Raw genomic sequence first — 24573 nt, 5'->3', positions numbered from 1 at the left:
AAGCCGTGACTCCCTGACCAAGGGCAAATGGGTTTCTTTTATAGAGGGTTAGGATGAATATTTAAATAGGGGAGCCTTGTCATCACATGTAGACATGGCATAAGATCACGCATGCGCCTTAAGGAAACACGCTCAGACATACATTGTATGTCACGTAAATGAGGCTGAGACTCCTCCTTGAGGAGATTTTAGTATTCAAGGTAAATGGCAATTGTCAGTCCCTCCATAGTCCCTCTGCGCAGGGGTGAGTTGGGGGTTAAGCTCACGCTGGTCTGGGCCGCCTGCCCCAGACGAGCTCCTGTTCTGCAATGGTTACTGCTTGAGGGCTGGTTTCGGTTTCCTTCACAGGATGTTAGGCCCTTCGGGTCTTTTGCTTGAGTTAAGAGATAAGCAGCTTAAGGAAAAATGTGGGACAGAGTTTCAGTGGGCACAAGCAGGTGAAGAGTAAAGGTCAGTTCTTGGGGTCTAGCTGGTGACAGTTCCAGACCTCAGAGGTGGAAGTAGGCCAGGCAGAGATCTGCCATGGCGGGGAGATGGCACTTTAGCCTCTAAGTGGCTCAGAACCAGGCTCTTGGGTCCCTTGCAAGGGCACTGGACTGGGAGTTAAGAGGCCAGGATTCTGGCCTGAATGACCTTGAACAGGTGATTTCTCTCAGACATCTGTTTCCTCATATGGAAAAACTGCCATGCTGACCCATCCGTTGAAATACTGTGTAGCTGTTAGCAAGAAAGGAAAGTCTTTATGAACTGGCAAGGAGAGATTTCCAAGATGTAGTACGCAAAAAAGGAAGGGCTGAAGAGTGTATATAGTGGGGCTCCCTGAAGTGCAAAAAAGGGCTGAAGGAACTCCAGGAGCTGAGAGACCACAGGGGTTACATGTTGGGGGAGGGTTGGGAGTTGGGGGCTCAGGAATGGGAGGGGACCTCTTTGAAGAGACGCTTCTCTTGTTTTATTAACTATGAGATTGAATTACTGATTGTTTTTAAGAAGTGTGAGAAATGAAAACTCAACCTGTCTTTACCCAGTCACAAATGAAAGCAGAGCTGTAGACACATGCTATCCTCTGTCTTAGCATTCCACCAATGCCCCAGGGCTCGGGAGGAAAATCCCCGCTTCCTTCCAAGGCCCACTGAAGTATGGCTTAGTCAGGAAGTTCCTTCTTAGGTCTGACTTCATTCCTTCCTGCTGAAATATCTAGTACCACCTCCCTAGTTCCATGTAGCTATCAGTATGTACCCTCAGCTCCCCCCGGGGCCTCACTTGGTTCCCTGGGTAAATTTAAGCCCCACATACTCTCCCCCTGAGATCTGGAATGGTTTGGGATTACTTGGTGGGGATGACAGGCCCACGGGTCTTCGTAACCATCCTGGGAAGATGAGATATGAAGGGAAGAAAAGCAAGGACAGAGAGAAGAGGCTTCCTGTCCTACTTCCCCTCACCCTCCCCTGTGCACAGCCATCTCCCCTTTGTCCAGCTGCCCTGTCCCTTCACACACACACACACACACACGCAGAATAACCTATTTGGATCTCTTTCCTATTCCCTTCCTTGTCCTTCATGGCCTCATCCTCTCCCTGGTCCTCCCAGGTGAGTGCCCACGCCTGCTGTCGCCATGACGACCATTCACCACCAGCAGATGCTGCAGGAGCACGTGTCCATGGAGTTCTCCAGCTCCACCACCCACATGCAGACCTTCTCCCAGACAACCAAGATCGTAGGAGGCAAGTACAGTGGGAGGGAGGGGGGATCGGGAAAGGGCAGCCTTTCTCCCTCCACATCCACCCCCTGGGTGGATGCAGGCTTTGTGAATGCCAGGCCATCAAGAGTCCGAGATACAGAGAGCAGCCCTCTCCTAACCTGCGCTTTGATAAAGCTTCAGCCAGTGGGATGGTTACCCACAGATCAGATCTTCTGGAAAACAACTTAGGAAAAGTCAATCACGTGAATGTGTATGAGTGACTGATAAACTTAATTGCTTGAGGAGATCAGGACCATGGTCAGATAGATGTGTCTCGGATGGCAGAATTACAGGCACAAAGGAAGTTAGGGAAGTAACTACCTTCCTAGATCTGAGTACTGCTGACCCTTCAGAACCAGGTTTATAGCCACCAGTAGAAAGAAGATGAACACATAAACAAGTGACCTAAGCTTCCAGGCTCTCAACCCTTGGGGACCAGACTTGGGGGGAGGGTGGATCCAAGGGAAAGCTGAGAAATGGTCTCAGAGCAGAACAGATTGTTTTAGTCATGTCTCTAGTGGAAAGGGATTAAAAGATGGCCAGGAGCCAAGATATCCAGTATCTCCTCCCAGTCACTGCCCCTCCCTCAAAGTCCTGGAGGGGCAGAGGCCCTCCAACTCCTCTGTGCACAGAGGCAAGGGCCAGATGAACTCTCCATAGCAACCCCTCCTGGTCAGTGAGGCAAGGCAAGTGCAACAGCTGGGACTCGAGAGCAGAAGTTGCAAACTTAAGTCATTCTAGCAGTAACTCAAAGCCCTGGTTGCCCATTAGAATTATCTTAGTGTAGCAGGCAGAGAGGAAGGGAAAAGAAGAAAGAGCAATACGTTAAGTCTGACCCAACCACTAAATCAGGTGTGCTTTTGTTTATTTGTTTGTTTTTCAAGCTCTTCAAAGATCCTAGCATGCAGCCTGAGTTTAAAACCACTGGCCAGTAGGGTCTAGGCAGGGAATATAAATGCAGAAAAAACACTGAGGTGGACCACAGAGGCCATGCCCCACCTAAAGGGGCCTATTCACCACCCACTGACCGTTGCCATATGGGTGTATGAGCTCAGTGTTGAGAATCCAGAAATCTGAATTTTTATGTGAAATCTCTCAATTTTTAGATCTAGGGCACCTTTTTGTTTAACCATGGAAAAGGTCAAATACATACATCTGCAGGTCAGGGGCAGCCCACACACCGCTTGTCTGAGACCTCTGATTGCTATCTAAAAGCAGAGCTTCTTAAGACATTTTTTCACATCTCAGTCCTTCAGATTAGCGGGGATAATGAAGGCACCTTCTTCACTGGGGTATTTGAGAATTAGATAAAATAATCTCTCAGATGTGCTTAGCACCGTTCCTGACCCAAGGAAAGTGCTCCGTGAATCCGAGCAATTCGTTTTGATTGTCAGCTCACCAGCCAACAAGATTTTCTGTAGTTTAGGCTGAAAATACAACTTTTTATTTTCCAAATATAAAATTACCCTACCACATTGAATACGCTCTCAGATAAGGAGATTCACACATATAGCCCCTCTGGAGGGGGAATGTTTCCTGTCCCTCACTCAAAAGTCACTACTACTCCCATAGCAATGAATGCTGAACCACAGAAGGGAAGGCAGAAGGCCTACAGCAAGAGTTTAACTAAGCTACGAGGCCTCCCAAGCAGAAAGCCTTGGCCCTTCTTAAGGCTGCTGGGGGACCAGAACTTCCAGGAGAGAAGCTCAAGAGTTCAAGAAAACCCCTGGGAGCGCCTGGGTGGCTCAGTGGATTAAAGCCTCTGCCTTTGGCTCAGGTCATGATCCCAGGGTCCTGGGATTGAGTCCCACATCGGGCTCTCTGCTCCACGGGGAGCCTGCTTCCTCCTCTCTCTGTCTGCCTCTCTGCCTACCTGTGATCTCTGTCTGTCAAACAAATAAATAAAATCTTTTAAAAGGAAAAGAAAAGAAAAGAAACCCCCCAAAATAAGTCTCCTTTAACAAAAAAAAAAAAAAAAGAAAGAAAGAAAGAAAGAGAAAAAGAAAGAAAAATTAGGACCCAATAATGTAGTCCAACGAAGGTTAGAGGAGTTGGCTCCCCCCAGTGTTTGAAACTTGCCATAACACAACAACCCGTGGACTCTAAGCCCTCTTTTCCTGGCTCAAGTCCCAGCACTGGCCTAAAATGCTCCATTGTCCCGTCAAGAAAAGATCAGCCCTCCAATCCCGGACTGAGCTCTGCCTGGAGCCCATTCTGACCTCTCGCCTGCCACCACAGAGGAAGTCGTGACAAGGAAGTCCTCCAGCACTGTAGAGTTCTTCAACTTGGTCACTCGGAGTTCTAACATCCCTCCGGGGGAGAGTGTCCCAGAGTTCGTGGAGAAACCTCACCCTGTCACCGCGCCTGAGGGTGTGTAGCTCCCCGTGTCTCTCCATGCCCCTACCTGCTTCCCGTTCTTCTCCCTGTGCCCCAACCAGCACCACCACCCCACAGACCAACAGTTTGCAAACACCAGCCACAACAGGCTGAGGGTCCCTCCCTGCCAGGGTGGCCATGTGATCCCTGGGGAGGCAGGGTGCAGGCAGAAGGTCCAGCCTGGAGGCTAGGAGGTGAACTTGCGTCCCATGCCCACTGCAGGGGATAAAGCCGTGTTCCGAGCCCAGGTGCAGGGGAACCCCAAACCCAACATCTCCTGGAAGAGAGAGAGCGGCATTCCCATCAAGGAGTCGGCCAAGATGTTCTACGACAGCATTAACAAGGAGCATGTGCTGAAGGTGCGGGGACCCAAGCCAGAGATCCAGTTATGGATGAGGCCAGAGGCAGGGACCCGAAGTCATGCCACAGCCCCTCTTGTGGACAAGGGAGCCACAACAGTGACCTGAGAACTGGGCCGTGGGAGAAGAGGCTGTCATTGCCGTAGAGGAGAGGCAGGATAAGAGAAACCAAATGAGGAGCTGGGGTGCTGCTAGAGTGAGCGGGGAACCAAAATCAGACAAGGTGAAGCAGGGCTGGGATAAAGCCAAGGAGGGGAAGAGACCCAGCTGTTCAGAAGGAGAGCAAGCCTAGAGGGAAGTGGGGCAAAAACTGTGGGCGTGGCTAGAAGGGGCGGGCCGTGGTGGGTGGAGCCAAGTTAAATCACGGCAGACAGGGACAGAGGGAGGAAATGAGCAGAGCTTTGGGTTAAGGGTCAGGGTTCCTGGGCTCTTCAGGGGAGTCTTCCAGAAGGCTCCCACTACAGGCTGATCATCTTTAGATCTAACTAGCTTCTGCAACCTTTAGCTCCAAACCATTGAGGAAAAGGAAAGATGGGTCATCCAGAGACTTGTCCCAATTGGTCCTGCCAGGACTTACCATTGTGAAGGGCAGAGTCTCCCCTCTCCCCCACAGACAGAACTTTGTTCTTTCCCCTCCTATGGTCCCGTTACTGGACCTCCTCTCCCTGAGAGACTCCCTGGAGGCCCCCCTTCCCTCACTAATGGCCTGACTCTAACACAGCTGGAACCACTGACCTCCGATGACTCTGACAACTACAAGTGCATCGCAAGCAATGACCATGCAGATGCCATCTACACTGTGTCCTTGCTGGTGACAGAAGGTGAGCCAGCTCCCTCCTCCTGGCCTTTCCTCTTAGGGACCAGACTCCCCGTGTCTGACCCTGTCCATCTCTCTGTCCTCAGGTCAAGAGATAATGGATTTCAAGAAGATGCTGAAGAAGAGGTGAGAATGGGAGGCCCCTCTACCTGGGGTGCTGTCCCTCCACCCTCAAGGCTAGAGCTTCTTGAAGGCCTTTCAGTAGGGCCTTGAGTTAATGGCCCAGTCTCCAAGAACCATGAAGTAGGGAGGGGATCTCAAGGTTAGCAGAGGCTCCCTCTGTCTTCAGAGGGAGGTGCTGAGTCCAAGCTTGGAACCCATCTCCTCGCAGGGCACCTCCTGCTCCCAAGAAGAAGCAGAAGAAGGGAATAGGTGAGAAAGAGATGTTGGAGATTTTGTCCAAGGTGCCCAAGAAGGACTTTGAGAAGGTCTGCATGGAGTATGGCTTCACTGACTTCCGGGGGCTGCTCAAGAAGCTCAAAGAGATGAAGAAAGTGGAGGTGGAGGTCAGTGCCCATAGTGGGGCCAGGGTCTGCAGGCCGGGGTCTGGGAATGCTAGTGCCTGTGTGTCTCCCAGTGGCAAGGTTTCTCCACCCTGCACACAATGCTCAACGAGCAGAAAAGGAACTTGCCTTCCTTTTACTTCTCCTCTCTCCACTACCCCCTAATGGGCTTCCGTGGACTTTGGAGTCAGACACCCCTGGGTTCAGATCCCAGTTCTACTGCCTTATTCACTATGTGAACTTGGGCATCTCTCTGAACCTCAGTTTCTCATTTGCAAAGTGAAAATTCTCCTTTCCTCTTTCACTTCTTTTTGAGTTGTCATCATTCATTCACTCAACCAGCTTGCACTTACTAAGCATCTACAATGGAATTAGGGGACTTAATGGGCCCCGTACATAGTGACTGTTCCACAAATGGTGGTTTATTTCTCACTGTCCATCATATCTGTCTCCCCCTAAGTCTTGCAGGCTTTCAGTGGCACAGAGTGGGGGCAGTACAGCTATCCAAACAGCCTAGTCATTTCTCCCCAGACCTTTAGGGGGCTCCTCCAGAATTGGGTTAACGGGCTGCTCAGACTCCAGATGTCCCCGATGCCTGCCATTTTATTGTCACAATCTCACAGACCATCCGGATTCTGAAGCCCCTGGAAGACATAGAAACCAAGATCGACACCACTGTGGTCTTTGACTGCATCATGGAGCTGAAGGACCCCAATATCAAGATGACATGGATGAAGGTGGGGATGATATGAATGCCCCTAGGCAGGCCCTGCCCTGGCGATATCATTTCCTCTCTGCACCTCCTCCCTTCACAGACCTCCCTCATTACCCATCAACCAGGTCCTCTCTTCCATCCCAGCAAGAGGACGCCTTCTGGTATGACTGAAACTGGCTGGGAGCTGGGCTCTATTCTTAGCTGTTCCATCACTTTGCCTTTTGATTTGACACAGTTACCTTCCTTTCTCTATGCCTCAGTCTACCTATCTGAAAAGGCTGGGTTAGGTAATCCTGAAGGTCACATTTAGAGTTCAGATCTCACGGGAAGCAGGGATCCTGGATCCCACTGAGCCAGATGATGAGGCTAAAGAGATCTCAGGGGTCTCTGATGTGTCTGAGGATGGTAGAGAGGAAGGTATGGCACCCTCCAGCTCCGGCTGGCCTTGGGGAACTGAATCTCTGGAAGTCTACTCCCAAAATCCTTCATCAGCTTTTCTACCCATTTCGTGAGGCAGGGAAATGAACCACTGAGGATCCAGTACTCCCTAGGCAAGTATGATGTGAAGCAGATGGGCACCAAGTACATGCTGGTTATTACCAACGTGAACATGAACGACGCAGGCACCTACAGCCTGTCCGTGGGTGACAAGCAGATGAGAGCAGAGCTCAAAGTTCTGGGTATGGATCTGGGCATCGGGGAACAAAGAGGACACAGTCAGGGCTAAGGGAGGAATAGCCAGGGGTGGGGTCCATGGGGATATGGGAGAGAGGCTTGTGGGGCTATGTAGTTGAAGACTGCATGGGGATGGACATTAATGGAGGAGGGAAACATGGGAGAAGACTATGAGGTAGTGAATACCATGAGGCTGGGTGGCATCGTGGTTAAGTGCACAGTCTCCTATGGAGACTAGTGGGGTTCAAGTCCCAGCTTCTGTCACTATGAGCTTCTGATTTGGGACAAGTTATTTAACTTCTATTTGCCTCAGTTTCCCTATCTATAAAGTGGGGGAATAATAGTAAAATCTACCTATATGGGAATTGAATCCATTCATATGTGCAAATTGGCTAGAAGAGTGCCTGGCACATATTGGAACTACGTAAGTGCTTCATAAAATTGCTCTGTTAATGTTACTGGGGAGGAGACCAGATGAACATCATGGGAGGGAGTCACAAGCAGAATGCAAGGAAGGATGTTTTCCCCCATTGTGGGCTACAGGAGGCCAGTGACCCCTGAAGCTCCATGCCCCCTTCATCACTCCACCCCTCAGGAGAGACCAGGGCTTCAACCCAGTGACTGTCCCTCTTGCTCTCCCATAGATGAGCCCCTGAAGTTCTTGGGAGAGATGAAGCCAATGAAGGTGACAGAGCGGCAGACGGCTGTATTTGAGATCCGCCTCTCCAAGAAAGTACCTAACTTTGTTTGGAAGTTCAATGGGAAGGAGCTGAAGAGGGATGACAAGTATGAAATCACAGTGTCTGAGGATGGTCTGACCCACACGCTTAAGATTAAGGATGCCAGACTCTGTGACGCCGGCGAGTTCTCTGCGGAGGCAGGGGACCTGGTACAGAAAGCCCAGCTCAATATTGACCGTGAGTGCTTGGGCCAGAGCTTGCGGGGTGGGCCTCATGCCACAGCCACCTCCGTGCAAGCAGTCATTCATCCATCCATCCATCCACCCATCCGCCCATCTCTCCTTGCAAAGCCCTGTGATGGGTACTAGAAAGACAGAGGGTTCTCTTCACTAACTTCTAGTGTACTGGGGAGGCAGGTGTGAAATGGAATTAGTACATAAGTTCTCAAGCAAGGAGTCAAGACACGCTGTGGTTTTATCAGCTGAGAGTGTGTGGGTCCAGAAATGATTAGCCCTTCTGGCTCTAATCTCATATATTCTAGCACATCTCTCTTAACCGCTTGCATTCTTACATGAAAGCAAGTTTGGAGAGTTACACATGGTGGTGGGTACACCCAGAAGCATGCCACACATGTGAACGGCACTTGACACGCGTGATGTGGATCATCATGGCTGTGATGGAGGGAGGTACAGAGGTTGTGGGAACCCAAAGAAGGGGCACCACGAGGTGAGGTCAGAAAGGATGTTATGAGGCGATGGCCAAGCTGCTTCTTACCAAGAAGCACAAAAAGGAGTTCAGCTTTCAGCAAATGGGGAAGAGAGGAAATTCTCAGCAGAGAGAAGAGCATGTGTCAAGGCCCAGACACCAGAAAGACGAAGCAATTATGGCCAGAGTTCCAAAAGGGCATTAGAGATACCGCCCGCCATGCTGTGACAAGGCAAAAGTTGTTACCCCATTTTACAGACGAGGAGACTGAGGTTCAGGGAGTGATTGCATTGCATAGGGTCAGCAAGCAAGGAAGGGCCAGAGCTGGAACCCTCCCTGCCAGTTACCTCTGTGGGTCACAGGCTGCACACATGCCACATCACAAGTCTCTGTGTTTCTGGAACCAAAAAGAGGAGCAAGGCAGCAGGTAGCTACGGAGAAGGGATGTCAGAGACTGGGTGCACATCTGGGCCTGTCTGTCCACAGGCATCCCCATCAAGTTTGTGAGAACTCTAAAGAATGTACGTGTGAAAGAGAGGGGCCGAGCATGCCTCGAGTGTGAGCTGACGTCCAAGGACGTGACGCTGCACTGGAAGAAGGACGGGCAGCTGCTGGAACGCAGCACCAAGTTCAGCATGAGCCATGAGGGCAAACGAGCGGAGCTGGTCATTGAGGATGCACAGCTCAGTGACAGTGGCGAGTACACCGTGGTGGCCATGCAGGATGGAGACCCCACGGAATACTACAGTACTGCCATGGTCACCGTGGAGGGTACACACCCACCCTGTCAGTCCCCACTGCTCCATCCCCCCCACAGCCTCGCCATCTAGTCCCCTTCTTCAGCTGAGCATCCCAAGTCGCCACTGACCATCCCCCCGTGATAAGCCCTCCTTGGCCATTTCCCAATGCAACTGACTTTTGCCCAACTTCCCACCTACTTGCTCCAGTTCCCCCCAATCATCCACTGACCATTTCCAAACCTCCTGCTAATCATAAATTATTTTGATAGAGGTGGCACCCCAGCCCCTTCCTTTAGCCATGGCCACCAGCCATTTTCCTGCGAGTCCCTTCCGCCCCCAGCACCCTAAACCAGCCCTGCTCCCTTTCTCCCCAGAGCGTCTGGCCACGGTGAAGAGCGGCCTGTCCGACGTGCACGCGGCCACTGGGAGCCCGGCTGAGCTGTGCGTTGTGCTAAACGACGAGAAGGTGGAGGGCGTGTGGCTGAAGGACGGCAAGGAGGTCTGAGGCGAAGGCTAGAGAAGAGGGCCAAGGAGGATAGGGGTCGACAGGGCACACATTTGCACTCACACTCGCCCCTCGCCCTTGCCCCGCTCCGCTGCCCAGATCACGGACTTGCCCGGCGTGCAGATCGTGAAGCAGGGTGCAGTGCACAAGCTCATCTTCCCCAACATGGGTCCGGAGCACGAGGGCAAGTACACATTCCGGGCCAAGGGTGCAGAGAGTGAAGCCTCGGTGTTCATTGCAGGTAAGGTCGCTGCCCCTTAGAAGCAAAACTCAACCACGCCTGGCCCTCCCACATGCTCGGAGCTCTTCCCAGACCCCAGTGGGGCCCTCCTCCACCCCTCGCCACCCCGCCCCCATTCCTCCTGGGCGAGCCTGTGCTGCGGCCCCACAGATCCACCTACCATCGACCCTTCGGTGCTGGAGGCGCTAGCGGCACACCCCGTGACTGTGAAGGTGGGTCACACGGCGAACATCAAGGTGCCCTTCCGGGCCAAGCCGCTGCCCAAAGTGACGTGGTACAAAGACGGCGTGGAGGTGACGGAGGAGGAGCGCGTGTCCATGGAGCGCGGGGAAGATCAGGCGGTGCTCACCATTTCAAAGTGCGTGCGTGAGGACAGTGGCCTCATTCTGCTGAAGCTCAAGAATGACCACGGCACAGCCACAGCCACTCTGCACCTCAGCGTGCTGGGTGAGGGCAAGACCCTGGCTGGGAGGGGCTCAGGGCACCAGCTGCTGGGCGCTGGGGGTGTGGATAGAGCTGGAGCTGGGAGTTGAGAAAGGGATTGGGGTGCTAGCTTTGCAGCCAGAAGCCCGCAGGTTCTGATTTCCTAATTATGTGACCTTGGGCGAGTGACAGAAAGCGAGAACCTTCTGAAGCCTCAGTTTCTTATCCTGCAACAGGATGACTTGGTTTTTTGTTAGTTGGGTTGTTTTTTGTATCTATTTCAATTGAGTTTAAGGCACGTAGGAGAGTGCAGGACACATCATAGTCAGAGGTTGGATTTAGGGATAGAAGTGAGGTGGGTGGGGAAATTCTGGGGCTAGAAGCGAAATGGAGTGAGGGGAGCTGAGATAGGATTGGGAATAAAATGAGGTTGGAAAAATGAAAGGGATCTGGACTGGGTCTAAACATAAAGCTAAGGAAAGAGATGAGGAGCAGGCTTTAGTGAGCTCAGGGTGAACCTGTAACACACACACACACACACACACACACCCCATGCCATCATCAAGCTGTAGAGTGAGAAAGTTTGGGTTTCAATTCAATTCAGCAGCATGACTGAGCTCTTCTGTGTTCTCAGTGCTGAGGACACAGCAATGGAAGTGTCCCAGCAGTTTCTCAACCCAAAAGGGATGAAAACTAGCAGGCATGTAATTTTAACATAAGATAAACTATTAATACCAGAAAGCACTGGAGTTCTGGAAGCTGAGAGGAGGGGGAGATCTTGTCTGGAAGGAGAGAAGGGGGGAATAAGCTGAGGCAGGTGCCCCTCACAGTTCCCAGTCTCCCCACTGCTAGGCAAGTGAGAGTCTCAGGGGGCCAAGGATCCAACTCTTTGGGCAAGTGTTACAAGGAGGGGCAGTAAACACAGAGAAGGGTAGGATCTCTAGAAAGCTCCGAATCTAACTATTCCCAGTCTGGCCGGACCTCTGGCAGGTGGGATAAAGCCTTTCGGATCCTTCGCTCCCATTCTGATGCTGTCTTCTGTCTTCAGACCGTCCCAAGCCTCCCCAGGGCCGGGTGGAGTTCCTGGAACTCTCCGGGAACTGTGTGCACATGAAGTGGAAGGCCCCGAAGGACAACGGCGGGCGGCCTGTGACACAGTTCATAGTGGAGCGGAGGATGGTCGGCAAGAAGTCCTGGATTAAGATAGGCGAGGTGGACAGCAAAGTCACAAACTTCTCCACCAACAAAGTAGAAGAGGGGAAAGCCTACCAGTTTCGTATCCTGGCGGTTAATTCAGAAGGAGTGAGCGACCCCCTGGAAACAGATGAAGTGTTTGCAGGAAATCCCATTGGTCAGTGACATAGCCCCCCTGCTCAGTGGGCAACTCAGAGGTCAGGATGGGGGTCTTCAGACAGTGAGGAGTGCTAGTCTGGGGGGGAATTCTGGGTCACCAGAATTCTGGGTCACCTCTGTAGCTATCCTATGAGACGGATGGAATCCAGAGTAAGAGCAGAACATTCTGGGCAGAAATTCTCGACTTTTCCCACTCAGATCTCATGTAAAACACACTCTCATGTGTATATCCAGAACTGCATTCGATTCCAGGGAAATGACTCCACTTGTTTCTCTATTCCAGAAATCTTCCCAAATTCAAGTGGAACTGATGTTACTTTAGAGATAACCTTGATTCTATTCTTTTCCCAAAGAAAACCTTTGACAATATTAGCATTTTAATTATAATGTTAATTAACTGCTTGCTACACTCCTCCCAATTGGTCTCCAAGTCTCCATGTCTCCATGTGTCAAGAACATTAAGAACTGTGGCACTGAGAATGACACAGTTTGGAAGATTTGAGTTGGTGATTCTCAGTCTTGGCCACACAGTAGAATCATCTGAGGTTTTGAAAAACGTGCCCATGATTGGCCTCCACCCAAGGCCAATTAAATTAAACTATCTGGAGGTAAAAGCCAGACATTGTTTTTTGGTGATGGTATTTTTTTTTTTTTTTAACTCCCCACTTGATCTTAATGCACAGTTAAGAATCATTGGGGTTTTTTTTTTCAAAGCAGAAGCCAGAGATTGGCATAGGGTGGGCAACCATCTACATGCTCCCCATCCTAACCTCTGACCTCTGTCTCCCCCCAGAGCCCCCGGGTCTTGCCTCCCAGCCTCAAGTGACTGATGTGACCAAAGACACCATGACCATCACATGGAATGCCCCTACTCAGGATGGGGGAGCCCCAGTGCTCGGCTACATTGTGGAGCGGAGGAAGAAAGGCAGTAACCTATGGGTGCCAGTCAACAAGGACCCCATCCAAGGTGAGGTCCTAGGGAGAGAGGCCCAGGAGGATCAAGGGAGGCTTTGCTGGGTGGACCTATGTACCCCTGCCTGCCCTGCACATATTCCATTCCCCAGCTCCTTTGGGAGTTTTAATAGCATCCCATAACTCCCTCTTCCATGTCCTCTCACTCTGTGGTCTCCCATCTCTGGACCCCTGGCCTCATGACCCCTCAAATTCCCATTTCAGACACCAAGTGCACTGTGGATGGTCTCCTGGAGGACACAGAATATGAATTCCGAGTTATAGCTGTGAATAAGGCAGGCCCCGGACAGCCCAGTATGGCATCCAACTCAGTGGTAGCCAAGGACCCTGTCAGTGAGTAGGGGGCTGCGAAGCCCCATCACATAGCAGAATTAGCCCATTCAAGGTAGACAGTGGATTTCTCCTCTAGGAAAGTCTAACAGGTTGACCCCTTCGCACAATCTCCACTTTCCAGGAGCTTCCAGCCTAAGAGAGGGACAGCATTCACACCCAAAAGAAAACCAGCAAATTAAGATTGAGAGTCAGGGTCAGCAAGGAGGCAGGGTGAGGGAAAAAAATTATCAAGCTCTTGAGTATTTCTGGTTAGGTAAGGTGGTGGACGCATGTTTGAGGATGGGGTAGGGCTCTAGGGTAGATGGTTGGGAGGGAGGTGAGTTTAGGAGGTAGGATGGGGGTACTGCACACAAATGGATGTGGTGGAGAAGGTTGGGCTAAAGGCTAATGGAGTTTAGACCATAGGGGGATGATTGAGGGTGTAGGGTATGTTGAATTTGGAGGGTACTGACTTCAAGGGTGAAAGGGTAGATCCAGTGAGAGAACTGAACTTGGAGGTTGTTGAGTGTGCAGGGCTGGTGTGGAAAGTGTTACCTGGGAGCTGGAGGCAGAGGTGGTGGAAGTTAGGTCTCAGGGGTACTGAGTGTGGGAAGTGGGTATGGGATTGAGTGCAGAGGAGTTGGAAGGCTGACTGGACATCTGTGCCCCCTTCCCACCCCAGAACCCCCAGGCCTGGTGCAGGGTCTGCACGTGTCTGATTCCTCCAACTCCAGCATCTCCCTGGCCTGGCGGGAGCCTGCAGAGGGAGACCCACCCTCCGGTTACATCCTTGAGATGCGGGCGGAGGACACGAAGGAGTGGTCCAAGTGCACAAAGATCCCCATCTCAGGCACCTGCTACACAGTGGGAGGCCTCACCGAGAGGCAGAAATATTTCTTCCGAATCCGGGCTGTGAACGAGGCTGGGGTTGGGGAGCCCGTGGAGCTGGATGAGGGGGTCCGTGCCATGCCACCCCCAGGTGAGGATGCAGAGGGAGCAGGGGCTTATGGCCCAACATCCTAGCCCCATACTTTCCTCTCTGGGACTTCAGCCCACAGGGAGAACTGGGAGATGCTATGATTAAGAAGTCATCTGTACTTGTGCCTGGACGGGGCTAGAGGTGACCTGTCCCACCCGCCCCCCAAAAAACCCTACTCACTGTATTCCAAGTAGTATCTACTGTGTGCCAAGGGAGCTGTTAGAAATACAGAAACAAGTAACAGGACCTGCCCTAGAATCTTACACACTATTGGGGGAAGACAAAGGAGGAACAACTAAATGCTTCACAGTGTTGGGGCTGCTGGCTCTCTCTATATGACCTGTCATGGGAGCATGGAGGAGAGGTTGGGAAAAGCTCTGGAGAGGATTTAAAGCTGAGTCCACGGCCCCACCTCTGTCTCCTCCATCTCACTCAGCTGCCCCCAAGTTTGACCTCAGTGCCCGGCTGAAGAGTCACATGGTGGTTCGTGCTGGGACAGCCCTCTGCATCCATGCTGCCTTCTCTGTGAGTCATTCCAGACCCTGGCCCTCCGTTACCCACCACTTAGCCAAGATGGCTGCCGTAGCTATCATAATCTCTGTGTCTGCCCCTTGCCAGACCCCTGGCACTAGAGCCTGGCAGGAGACCCCTGGCCAGTGGAGTGGGAGAGGGCCCACCCCCAGGTATCACCTGGGTGACCCCAGTGCCATCTCCTGTCACCATGCAGGGCTCACCACCACCCAACGTGATTTGGCAGAAAGACGGCATCCCCACCAAGGGCCGGGAAACCATCACCAAGGGCAAAAACCACTCCCAGTTCCTTATCAACAGCACCAAGCGCTCTGACTCAGGCGTGTACCGCATCTTGCTCCAGAATGAGTTTGGAGAGGCGTACTATGACGTCCACGTCCGTGTGGCAGGTGCGACTGTGGTTAGAGACCTCGGGGAGGCACCCTTGCACACACTCCCGAAACAGAGCTCCCCACTGCTGCCTGAGTTCCTGCCAAAATAAAGTCAGGCTGAAGGTAGTAAAAGTTTCTCTCGTGCCACACATCAGGACTGACTGGCCTTTGCCTTCATGAGGAGGTTAGTTTCCACCTTGTCAGGATGGCCAAGTGGTCTAAGGCGCCAGACTCAAGCTCCGCTTCCACCTTGTCTCAATGTCCTGGAGCCCTAGAGGTATTGAACCAAGACCAAACCCTTGTTTCAGTTTCTGCACTCATAGCTGATGAGCTTTGGGGACATATGCAGAGTATGGTTAGCAGAGAGAGAAAGCAGAAAATGGTGGGAGGCAGGAGGGGCAGATGGAGACGAGTCAGTTAAAATTTGGAGTGACCTCATAGTGAGGGCTAGAAGCTTTATAATCAAGCCTTAAACCCCTAAGGGATGAAGGAATAAACTTTTATTGAACAATTCCTATGTGCCAGGCACTTTACTCAACGTTTCTGGGGGAGTTACTGTTAGCCCTATTTTGCAAATGAAGAAATGGGTCCCAAAGTTTACAGGGCTGGTACCTGGTAGAGGCTACATGAGGGCTGCTACACCTCAGAAATAGTTCTGACTCCAAAACACTCCAAGAGGAGACATCCCCCATTCCATCTTTCACAGGGCTTGGCAGGTGGCTAGGGTGGGGCACAACTCTTCAGGCCCCCGAGGGTGGCTGATGGACCTTGTGGCTGTTCCAGATTTTCCGCGGCCACCCACAAACCTACAGCTGTATGAGGAGGTCCCCAACACAGTGACTCTGACCTGGAACCATAGCCCTGACGTGCAGGAGGACAGTGAGGCCCACTATGTCATCCTGAAGCGGGATGCCAGTACTGCCACCTGGTTCACAGCAGCCGATCACGTCTTCAGCAACAAGTACACGGTGACAGGGTTACTCCCTGGCAGGAAGTACTACTTCCGAGTGCTGGCCCGGAACGAGATCGGTGACAGTGACCCGCTCGACTCCAAGGACACCTGGCTCGTCAACAAGGATAAGAGTGAGTGTTGGGGGACTCAGAGGTTGGGTTATATCCCTGATAGCAGGGATGGCATAGGCGTTCCCGGGGGTACCCAAGATTTGAGGTGAAATCTAAGAACCGCTGAGGTGGAAAGGCTAATTAATGTCAGGGATGCTGGGAGGGGAAGTAGCCATCCTGAAGCCTGAAGAGGATACTTTCTGGATACTCTGAGGGGTGGGACTACCATGAGGGTGGGGAGGTGCCCTTGGGGGCGGGGGTGACAGGGGAGGGCAGTCGGTGGGGAGCTGAGAGGGACCTTCAGAGCCGAGGGGTCCATGAGGGTGAGGACTGGGGAGGGTCTCCGAGGATGACATCCAGGAAGGAAAGGGGTTAAGGGTGGGGATAGGGTCGGGGAAGCTTGAAATGAGGAGCTAAATGGAGGCGAGGGGAGACCGTGGAGGTTAAGAGGACGCTGGGGAAAGCCTGGATGGGCAGTTAACATCCGGATAGCAGCTTGGTTTGGAAGCTGGCAGCTGGCAGCTGGCAAGAAGTTAGGACTCCCCAGTCTGGAAAGGCGTAAAAACCCAAATTCGGGCACCTGGCTTTGATCGTGGAATTCTGGAGTGACAAGGAGTGGGAGGGTGGTGGAAGGGGAACCTCGGGCACACCAGTGTCAGGTCGGGGCCCCAGAGTTGACAGCGCATGAGAATGTAGCCCAGGCCACCCGGGCTTGGGGAGCTGGGTCTCCGGGGCGCCTTGGGAGCTCTCAGGGGCAGGCGGCAGCTTGACTCCCAAGCACGCTCACTGTGCACCGCGTCCTGCCCGCGCAGTCGAGGACCTGAGTGCCAAGCTGAAGCCATACGAGCAGAAGGACTGGCGACACGCGCCGCGCTTCCTGATCCCACTCAAGCCGCACATGGTGCTGCGCGGCCAGGACTGCACCATGACCTGCGCCTTCCTTGGGAACCCGCGCCCCACGGTGACCCTCTACAAGGGCGACGTCAACATCACGGCCAACTCCAAGTTCTGGTACAACTCCACCAGCGGGGTCTGCACGATCGTCATCCCCACCTGCACGCTCAAGGACAGCGGCGAGTACAGCGTGCTGGTGGAGAATGAGCTGGGCAAGGACCGCAGCAGCTGCACGCTCACGGTGTACGGTGAGGGCGCCGGGCCGTTCTGGCCGGCAGGGGGCAGGGGGCAGGGAGGCGTCCCTGCAGCCCACCAGCTCCAAAGGCGCAAGATAGTCCTCTCCTGGTGCCGTTTTTTATTTCCTCTGCCATCAGGTGGTGTAAACATTCACCCACTGGCCATACATGGTTTCTCTCTCCCATCCTCTGCATGTCATTTGTTATGTGCCTGGCCCTTGCAGACTTGGGAGTTTGCAGTTCCTCAGCAAATCGTAGTTTGCCACCCTTGGTGGGCCTAGACATGCCTTTGAAAAAGATGCTGGTGATTAGGCCTAAACCAGACTCACCAGTCACAGTCTCTGTGACAGGTTTCTGGAAGGAATTTTTATGTTCACAAATTTTGACGATTCATATACACAACCAAGACCAAAAACTACTGGTCTAGGGTAAGGAGAGATGGGAAGTACAAACGGGGGAAGGACTGAAGGGGACCTAGTGGAGACCCTTCCTCTGCACAGGTGTGCCACACCTCTGCTCATGTGCACACATGACGGGGAACTATCTTGTTTTCTTCCTACACACTCCACTGTCTTCACAACTACACAGCGAGTAGCAGGAATTCTCCAAAAGCAAAGCTGCCCTGTGCTGCTCCCTTCTTGCTGTCACTCCCTAACTTTTCCATAACCCTCTTGAGTAAACCTCAACCCCAAGGCCCTCCACCCTGTCCCCTGCCTCTCACATCTACTTCTCCAGCTTCATCCTTTGCCACTCCCTGAACTCTCTGTGACAGTCCATTGGTGTCCTGTTGTAGGTGCCTTTCTTTGGGGAAAGTACCACGCCCTGGTGCTCTGTCCCTCAAGGACTCAGCTAGATGTTAGCCACTGAGATAAGCCCTCCAGAGGGTCGCTCAGCTGTGTGACAGTACTAGGCCAGGGAAGGCACCGTGGGAGACATCCAGCTTTCATTCCATAGCTAGAGAAATCCCTGACAACTTAATTCTGGTTGTAAGCACGTGGGCCCAGAGCCCGGGCTCCACCTCTGTCTGGCCGTGTGACCTTGGCAAACCACGCTGAGCCTGTTTTCTCATCTGTTCCTCAGGGCTGTTTGGAGGCTTACGTGAGATAGTGCGCAGAAGTGCCTGGCACAACGCTTGGCAAATGTTAAGGGCTGAGTAACTGGTAGCTCTTAGCCCCACATGCTCAGCTGACCTTAGGAGACTGGGGCCTTAACTGCAAGGCCAGCAGGTTGGAGTTTGCCTTCCTCCCAGCAACACGAACACTGACAAATCCTTGTTTTGCTCTTTCAGACAAAGATGACAAGTCCATCCTAGCATCAGTCACTGAAAGTCTGCAGAAGAAGTCAAAGTACCTCATGTGAGCTCCAGTCCAGCCCAGGCTTCAGGAGGATGTTGGGATGTGCGGTTTCGGGGCGGGCCCATCCTGTGTGTGGCTCCAGGGAGGGCAGCCCTGTTGGCTCTCTGGTGTTTGTTGATGTTAAAAGTCAGCGAAGGCATGGGACAATAAATTGACTAAGCTCGGCCCTGCCTGTTCCTGAGGGTGACGTGCAGCAGGGACCAAGGACATGGACTTGGGCATTGATGGGGACACATGGCTCCAAGAGCTTAGTCCAAACCCAGTCACAATGGGAGTGACCAGCTCCTTCCTGACTGGGCCTGCCTCCTGCTCCTCTGCAGCCACACTGCACCCTCCCCTCCCCTCCCCTCCCCTCCGGGCAGGGGAAAGCAAGACCTGATAGACTTCATCCTGCTCCAGGTCCCTCCCTCCCATTTTTTCACGAGGTAGGTCTGTCATCAGAGTTCTGGGATTTGAGGGGGTCAGGGCCTTGCCTCTTTACTATCCAGGGTTCCCACTATTTGACACTTAGTGCATCTCAGAGCTAGAAGGAATTGGTCATCCAGCTCAGTAGTTTTCAAATTTAGGTTTTATAGCAGAATTCTTCCTCTAAAAGAAATAAATCATAAATACTGGACTTCAAACAAGGATAGGGGGACCTCTGAGACTCCCTCCTCTACTTATTCTTTCACTGTCCCCCACCAAGTGTCTCTGTAAAAATTCTAGTTCGGAAATCACGGATTCACCCACCACCCACATGGGACTGAGCCTCCTCTCTCCAGGCCCCACAACTCCACAACCTCTCCACTAAGGACATAGTCACCACTACCCAAGGCTTCCCTTTCTGCTTCTGGGTCAGGGCACTGCCCATTAAGATGCAAATGCCCCTGTAGTGGAGTGACTCCACTCCATTGTTTGGCCGGGGCTTCCCATCTCAAGTACAAATTAACCAATCTAATCTCCCTCCTCCCTGCTGTTTAACTGAGCCCACAGTCCAAGGAGAGAGGAGACCCTTGAAGGGAATATGGATCATTCTGGAGCACAAAGCAGGTCTGGGAGGAGGTGGGCAGCAGGAGAGGGCCGGGATAACTAAGACTTACCAAAGGTGCCAGGCACCGGTGCGCAGAGGAACGTATCAAGGAGAAACTTGGATGGTAGTAAATACTACCCATCCCCCATCCTCCTGAACACCATCCTCACCCGGACACGTGACTGGGGAAGTGAGACCCACTCCAACCAGCACCGTGTCACCAGAGCCAGGGAGACCGCCTGGCGCCAAGATGCACTGGCCAGGACTGTGACCCAAGCTGTAAGGACATCCAGGGCCCCTGGCACCATGCCCCCCAACCCCTCCCCTCCAGGACAGGCACATGCCACACAGGCGGACAAGAGGGCAGCCAACGGCCCTTGGTTTTTATTTAATTTTTTTTCACATGAGCAGCAAAGGATGGAGTTGTCCCATCCTTGCTCCTTTTGCATTGAATGTGCCTTAGGTCTTATGACCCTAGAATGTCATTGGAGCCCCCTCCTCTGGCTCCCAGTGCAGAAGGGGCAGACAGAAAAGCACTGATGGAGGCAGGGTAGGGTCCCAGCTCTCTAAGCCAGGCTCAGCACCCTCTCAGCAACTCCCTGAGGCCCTCTCCCTATAAGACTTAGACAGCAGGACAGAGACAGATGGCACAGTAAGACAGACAGGCTGGGGAGACAGACCACATACACATAGACTCACGTACACACATACAGGCTGGCCCCTTCCTTTGGCATGGTTCACTCTAGCCCTGGGGACAGGGTCTAAGGGTGGTGGTGGTGGGCCTGCACTCTGGGCTAGCCCCTGAGAGAGATGGGACCAACTTAAATCCTTGGTCACCCAAACTCCCAGGCCAATGAAGTCCCTAGGCTCACCTACCTCAACAAGACGCCCCTACACCTTCCCACCCAACACTTAGAAACGGAGATTGTTCAAGTAACAAGGATGGATGAAGGAAAGGGAGACTCCATCCTCATCCAATCTTCCCAACTAGGGGCCTGCAAAAGGGGCTTCAAGCCCTGGGTTTGGGTCATCTCAGCTCAGACTTCTCTCTTCCCTCAACTCTGTACAGATGAGAAAGAGCAGGAATGTGTAAGTCAGACTCTTCCATCTAGTAGAAGTGGGGGGAGGTCAAGACATGGAGCACCATCACCCTCCAGAGGGGCTTGGACAGTCCCGGTGGGGTAAGAGGTGGGGAGAGGTCTAATTCTGGCCCTGGCTCAAGGAGAATTAGGCTGGCTCTTTTTGGCTCTCAGAATTGTTTCAGACCACGAGCTTTGCTAGAGAGATCCTTTTCCTGCTTACCCCCTCAAACTTGTACATTTTCCAGGTGGTATCTGCTCCTCCAGCTTAGGCCTACAGCCATCCTAACCCAGTTCTTGCAGGTTCTGGACCCCTGCCCCAGAAGGAGAGAGGGGTAACCAGACCCTGGCCCTTCAGTTGGCCTTGCTCTGTCTGTAGTCTTCCACTGGCTCCCGGCTCTCAACGGCAGACAGGGCGATGAACATCTGGGCAGCATAGTAGGTAGACATGATGAGTGCCCGTGCGTAGGGCACCGGGAAGCAGAACTTGCTGAGGGCGATCGTCAGGTCTGAGATGATAAAGAGCAGCGCACCACTGCCTGCTGCCAGCTCGGTCCAGCGCCAGGCTGCCCCGACCAGCCGGAGTCCTGCCACAGCCCGCCAGCCCATGAAGCCGATGAGGGCCACATAGATCCCCACCAGATAAGTGAAGGCACCTGAGAGGCATGGGTAGAGGAGAGCATAGCACAGGCCCGACAGCACTGCCATCACCAGGCCTGTCCGAAGAGCCAATGGCCGCATGCCAAAGGCTGAGGCGTAGAGCACGTGGGTCACAGCAAACATCAGCAGACCTGGGAGTGAGAGGGGATGAGGGCATGCTGAGGGCGGGCTCAGGGGAGTAATGAGTAACGGGGCGGGGGGGTTAAGAGGGGGGTGTGGGGATAACCCAGGAGCTTTGGGAAGTCTCAGGGGTGGGAGGAAATGCACAGAGGTAAAGATACACTCTCCCTTCCCCTGAGAAACTCTAGAACTGATAACCAGATCAGTGCAAGGGAATCCTCAGTGCAAGGGCCCCACAGTCTTTGGCCTTAGAACCCCTCAGATTCACCATATTCTTGTTCCAAAGCTCCCTCTCCCCAGTCCTTGGCCACCTAAGACCCGCTAGCACCCAGCCCCAGGATTCCTCCCAAGCAGCTACTAGGGCAACTGACCGTGCATAAAGTAACCCTGGTCCTGCCAGATGAGGAAGGCATCACCTAGAGCAGAGAAGACGAGCCCCGCAAAGATGCGGGTGGCACTGGGATGGGTCAGCAGGAATCCTAGGCCATGGGCCAGAAGGAAGAGCCAGAGGCAGAAGATGGGCAGGCACTTGATGAGGGCGCTGACCCACGATGGACTGGACGAGGGCAGCCAGAGCACAAAATACACGCAGGTGGCCTTGAAGAAGGGCACCAGCTTGGGTCCCTCACTCTTCACCTGGAGGACACAGGACAAGGGCAGCACTCAGCACTTGGAACTCGGAAGCCCACAGAGGTGTTCAGAGCCAGCACCCTCAACCCAGACATATACCCCAGAGCCAGACCTGTCTCCCAAGCAGGGAGGATTGACCCCCCAAAACCCAGTTTGGCCTGTCCCAACCAGCCAGCAGAGTACACACATTCCCATCATCACCCTGGGGCTTAACCAATTAGGAAGGGGAAGGGCTCCACTGTTCTGCTGCCCGTGTACCTTCTTGGCCCAAAGCAGGACCAGAATGGTCACTCACTAGGCAGAAAAAACATAACTGGGGATAAAGTCCCCTCATGCAAGCAACGCTTCTCCCTTCCTGGCTCCTCCCTGTCCTCCCCAAAGCCCCTTTAACCCGTCTCTGCCAGCATCAGCCACCGGCTGTCTGGAATGGAGTGGAGTCAGCAGGAAACCACAGAGACGCCACAACTAGCCAACTCGTGATCCTCCGCAGTGGGGCCCGGGCACAGGCTTAGGTCCCTGGCAACACCCGGTGAGTGCCAGGAATGTGTGAGGGTGAGCCCTCAACCCCCACAGGCTCTCTCCTTGGCCAGCCTGCTCCTCAGCCTTCATTCCAACTGTCCCGAAAGGTACCAGCCTCAAGGTACCATCAAGAGCGAGGAGAGGAGATAGGGATGCTTGCTAGAGGACGATTTCAGGGATCAGGGAGTTGAAGGGGAAGGGTGTCTCTTGGTCAGTCTCATTTCCAAGAAAACAAGAGCAATTCAAGAGTTCATCAAAAAGAGAGGCAGGAAGCAGGGGAGGGGTTCTCTTTCCAGCTTTTGATCTGCAGCCAGCAGACTGGCTGGGAGATGTGGAACTGAGAGGGGGAAGTTGGAGCAGCTGACTTGGCCTCAGCCAGATTAGGGGGGAGGGCAGCTAAAGAAAGGTATGTCCGAGGCCACTTCAGGTACTCTCCAAGCTGAGGGAGGGGGCTACTGCAAATATTCTGAATCTGTGATCCCCTGAAGCTCCCCCTTTTTTTGGGCTTCAGGTACAGGGTCTCTGTGGGCGATTCAAAACTCCTGAGGTTCCCTGTATACATACACTCTGCCCAAAATGATTGTGCCTCTAGCTGGGTGAGCTGTCCAGCACAAGGCTCTGGGAACACACTGATTCCCAGACTGCCAGTTACCTGAGGACTGATCAGACTGTGATGGAGGAGGTTGGGAAGAGGCAGATGGGTAGGTCCAGGGTCCAAGCCTGCCCTTGCTCTGCCACGGGTGAGAGCAGGGAGAAAAGATGACTAAGTTCCTTCCTATGGAGATCTCCCCTATCCAGGCTCATTGGGGTAAGGGCATGGGTAGAGGAGGAAACTGGAGCAGATGAACAATCCCGCAGTCCCCAGTTCTCCCCAGCAACAACCTGCCAACCCCTGGAAACATCAACGTCTGCTCCATACCCCTCCCCCAGCCCCATATTTCCTGTAAGGAGAAACAGGCCATAGAGTAGTAGCAGCTGGCGAGACTTCTGACAGAGAGAATCCAACACTAGAAGATGAAGGGTGGGGAAGAGAAAGAGGTTCGAGTTGAGAAGTCTTAATAGGAAGAGTGGTCAAGAGAGGAGGAGCCCTCTTCCTCCAGCGCATTACCAACGCTGCATGGACTCAGGGGCGTCCCCTCTCGCGCCCCAGGCTTGTTTATAGGATGAGGAGCGGGAGGAAACAAGTTTGGCCAGGATTCCCAAGAGGTCCCAGTCACCCTCCTGCCCTTCCCCGCCCTCTCCCACGCCTTCCTGTGGTCTGCCCACGCAGAACCTGGCGGCCAGCTGCTGTCGCCTCTCTCTCCCTGGCGGCCACCCCGCCGACCCGCGTCGGACACACAGACATCAACAAAGTCACGCTTCCGAGTCACGTGCCCACTGTTTTCCTCCCTCCCTCGGGCGGGCGGGGGCTGCGTGGAGGAAGGGCGCCGCGGGTCCCGGGTGCGGGGCCCTTGACAGCGCCCGCCTCCCCGCCCGGGGACGCCAACCGCCGCGGGATCCCTGCCCTTCCTCGGCCTCCGACGACCTGGCCTGCCGCAGCCCAGTCCCCAGGCCGGTGGGCTCCGGCCGCGCCGGACACTGGCTCGCTCGCTCGCTCACTCACCACAGTGACCGGGGACACCATGGCGGCAGCGGCGGCGGCAGCGGCTGACACTCCGCTCCGGGCTGCAGCGGCCAGGACGCGCCCGCGGCCAGGTGAGCAGGCGAAGACGTAACAAAGCCCCGGGTGACGGACAATACCTCCCGCTCGCCCGGCGCTGGGATTTCTGTCTGCGATCCCCCGGACGTCACGGCGCTCACCGCCAATGAGAGGGCGGGGGGCGGGAGGCGGGGCGTCCGAGGCCCCGCCCCTCCTGGAGCCCGGGCCTGGGCATCCCGGAATCTGACTGTGACACCGCCCCCACCCCCCCCACCCCCCACTCCCCACCCCCAGTGAAGACCGAGGTTGGCTGAGAGTCAAACACATTCCTGTCGTGGGCCCACGATGTAACCCGGGGATAAAAAGCTGATTCCC

At 53.7% G+C, this 24573-nt stretch overlaps 2 protein-coding genes across 3 annotated transcripts; one reads left to right on the top strand and one right to left on the bottom strand.

Moving 5' to 3' along the window:
• Positions 1 to 581: 581 nt before the first annotated feature.
• IGSF22 (immunoglobulin superfamily member 22) lies at positions 582 to 18708 on the top strand. Its single transcript, XM_032359236.1, has 22 exons — positions 582 to 1721; positions 3977 to 4108; positions 4337 to 4473; positions 5195 to 5294; positions 5377 to 5416; positions 5622 to 5796; positions 6417 to 6530; positions 7026 to 7188; positions 7828 to 8100; positions 9055 to 9339; positions 9683 to 9807; positions 9913 to 10054; positions 10205 to 10501; positions 11526 to 11828; positions 12624 to 12797; positions 13007 to 13135; positions 13797 to 14093; positions 14530 to 14618; positions 14821 to 15013; positions 15779 to 16078; positions 16870 to 17199; positions 18476 to 18708. The coding sequence occupies exons 1-22, from the start codon at positions 1613 to 1615 to the stop codon at positions 18544 to 18546; spliced, it is 3978 nt and encodes a 1325-aa protein (XP_032215127.1). The 5' UTR covers positions 582 to 1612; the 3' UTR covers positions 18547 to 18708.
• A 1197-nt stretch (positions 18709 to 19905) lies between these two features.
• Positions 19906 to 24346, bottom strand: TMEM86A (transmembrane protein 86A). 2 transcript variants are annotated; one of them, XM_032359232.1, is made up of 3 exons: positions 24163 to 24346; positions 21782 to 22046; positions 19906 to 21421 (listed from the first exon to the last, which is right to left on the bottom strand). In XM_032359232.1, the coding sequence occupies exons 1-3, from the start codon at positions 24181 to 24183 to the stop codon at positions 20985 to 20987; spliced, it is 723 nt and encodes a 240-aa protein (XP_032215123.1). In that variant the 5' UTR covers positions 24184 to 24346; the 3' UTR covers positions 19906 to 20984. The 2 variants fall into 2 exon arrangements, with proteins under 2 accessions (XP_032215123.1, XP_032215122.1); XM_032359231.1 differs by lacking the exon at positions 24163 to 24346 and adding an exon at positions 23833 to 24156.
• Positions 24347 to 24573: the final 227 nt, after the last annotated feature.

The sequence above is a fragment of the Mustela erminea genome, chromosome 9, assembly GCF_009829155.1.
Source record: "Mustela erminea isolate mMusErm1 chromosome 9, mMusErm1.Pri, whole genome shotgun sequence".
In the NCBI taxonomy this organism is placed as follows: domain Eukaryota; kingdom Metazoa; phylum Chordata; class Mammalia; order Carnivora; family Mustelidae; genus Mustela; species Mustela erminea.
Note: the sequence above shows the minus strand (reverse complement) of the source record. Positions and strands in the feature narration are given on the sequence as shown.